This window comes from Triticum aestivum, chromosome 2B, assembly GCF_018294505.1.
Source record: "Triticum aestivum cultivar Chinese Spring chromosome 2B, IWGSC CS RefSeq v2.1, whole genome shotgun sequence".
Classification (NCBI taxonomy): Eukaryota; Viridiplantae; Streptophyta; class Magnoliopsida; order Poales; family Poaceae; genus Triticum; species Triticum aestivum.
This window is the reverse complement of record NC_057798.1, coordinates 178,966,302-178,968,168: the sequence shown is the minus strand read 5'-3', so window position 1 is coordinate 178,968,168 and position 1,867 is coordinate 178,966,302. Positions and strand designations below refer to the sequence as shown.

Below are 1,867 nucleotides of genomic sequence, written 5' to 3'. Positions count from 1 at the left end.
CACGCGGAAACGCTGTGATCATGTGCTTTTTCCTGAGCGTTAAGTCCTCTCTGTGGGCTCCTTGGGTTGGTTCTATTTCTACTATCCATTAGGGGACCACGTGAGGGAGGGAGACAGTGAATAAGAGCGTGCGCTCGAGACAATGAAAAAGTGCAGTTGCATTTTAAGCAATTAGGCAATAACAATAGTTTATTGGGGGAAAGGGATTTGCCGGACATGCTCCAAGATCAACCACATGCTGGTTCCGAAAGTTTTGAGCGTTGACTTATAAGACATGTTCAAAATGTCTTTCTTTTTGTATTGGGTGTGCTTTCCAAAACCACAAGACAACCAGTATGCCCAAACTGTACAAAATAATGTAATTTGCTAGTAGGAAGGTAGGATATGTTTTCTTAAGGGTTTATGTGTTGCACATCCATATCGTTGACATTAATTTGCAGCCCAACTAGCGGGAGATTCGGCAGTTGGTGCTATTACTAATAGTTGATCATGTAGCTGGCGATGAAAAAGACAGAGAATTTGGTTCTGTGTAAGCTAAAAAAAACTAGCTAGCTGGGACTTGCGAGAGCTACATAGGGGATTGCACGTCGGTTGAGCGCTGCCGATCGATCATGCACGCAGGTCAACGGAGTGGTTGCTACGGTATACATTATGAGCCCTATCAACCCATCGACCGCGTTGCATTGTATTCCAGCGGTTGCGAGTCGATACCGCAACGCTTTCTGATCGCCATGACTTCCTCCTCGCCGCTGCTCTTGCTCTCTCTCATCCTGGCCTGGTCAGCACCAGCCTTCCTCCTGGCGCGCGCCGGCGCCGGCGACCAAGGGCTCAAGCACATCCACCTGTACATGCACGAGACCTTCGCCGGCCCCAACGCCACGGCGATCGTGACGGTGCCGTCACCACTGGGCGCCAACGCGACGTTCGGGGTGGTCGGCGTGCTCGACGACGAGCTGCGCGACGGCCCGGACCCGAAGAGCTCGTCGCTCGTGGGCCGGTACCAGGGCATTTTCGCTGGAGCCGGGCTCGTGAGCCCGCCGGGCATGCAGTCGGCGATCAACTTCGTGTTCACGGCTGGGGAGCACAGCGGGAGCACGCTGGCAATGCTGGGACCTGTTCTGAGCTTCACCGGTGCCATCGAGCGCTCTGTGGTGGGCGGCACCGGCGCGTTCAGGATGGCGCGTGGGTACTGCGTCATGATGGCCGCGGGCAACCCCACGCCGGACTCCATCGTCTACGAGGTCGACCTATTTGTGAAGATGGATTATGCCTGATCATTTCCCTCTTCTCGTAACCTGTATCGATCATTATCGTGTATCATGCTGTAGAGATTTGTGCATATTGGCAAGCCATACAAGGAAGAATAGCAGCATTTGCCGGTGTGCAGCCCATTGCACCTCGTTCAGCAGAAAGGGGTATCTTTGCGATCCGAGCCCATCTCCCGCTTTTTTCGCTTTTTTCTTCTCCATTTCAGTCCAAAAATTATGATTGTGCCGTGTATATGCGTGTATGTGAGCATCTCCGATTATATTATGTTAAAAAAATGTTTCATTTTGCATCTTTTTCGCGGTGTTTTTTCATGGCATATGTTCTATGTACAATAATGTGGTTTCCTGAGACTTAGGGCATCTCCAACGCCGACCATCAAACCTTCTGCATCTGTCCGGACCGTGAAAACCATCCAACGCGGTAATGTATCGCTCCGCGGCGCCGCCCGGACATATTTTCTCCCGCAAACCAGAGATAAACTTGGCAGGCTTCGCGGAAGTCCGGACCGCTCCCACCCCCGCTTCTAACCAACCTGCTGAGGCAACGATCCTGACAATGAGTACTAGGGGTACAAACAAGGAGCAGGGCCTATCTACGG

The 1,867-nt window shown here is 52.1% G+C and overlaps 1 protein-coding gene across 1 annotated transcript; it reads left to right on the top strand.

The window, feature by feature from the left end:
* Window positions 1-616: 616 nt before the first annotated feature.
* LOC123040992 (dirigent protein 1-like) lies at window positions 617-1,585 on the top strand. The gene has a single exon (XM_044463692.1). The coding sequence runs from the start codon at window positions 732-734 to the stop codon at window positions 1,272-1,274; it is 543 nt and encodes a 180-aa protein (XP_044319627.1). The 5' UTR covers window positions 617-731; the 3' UTR covers window positions 1,275-1,585.
* The last annotated feature ends 282 nt before the right edge of the window (window positions 1,586-1,867 follow it).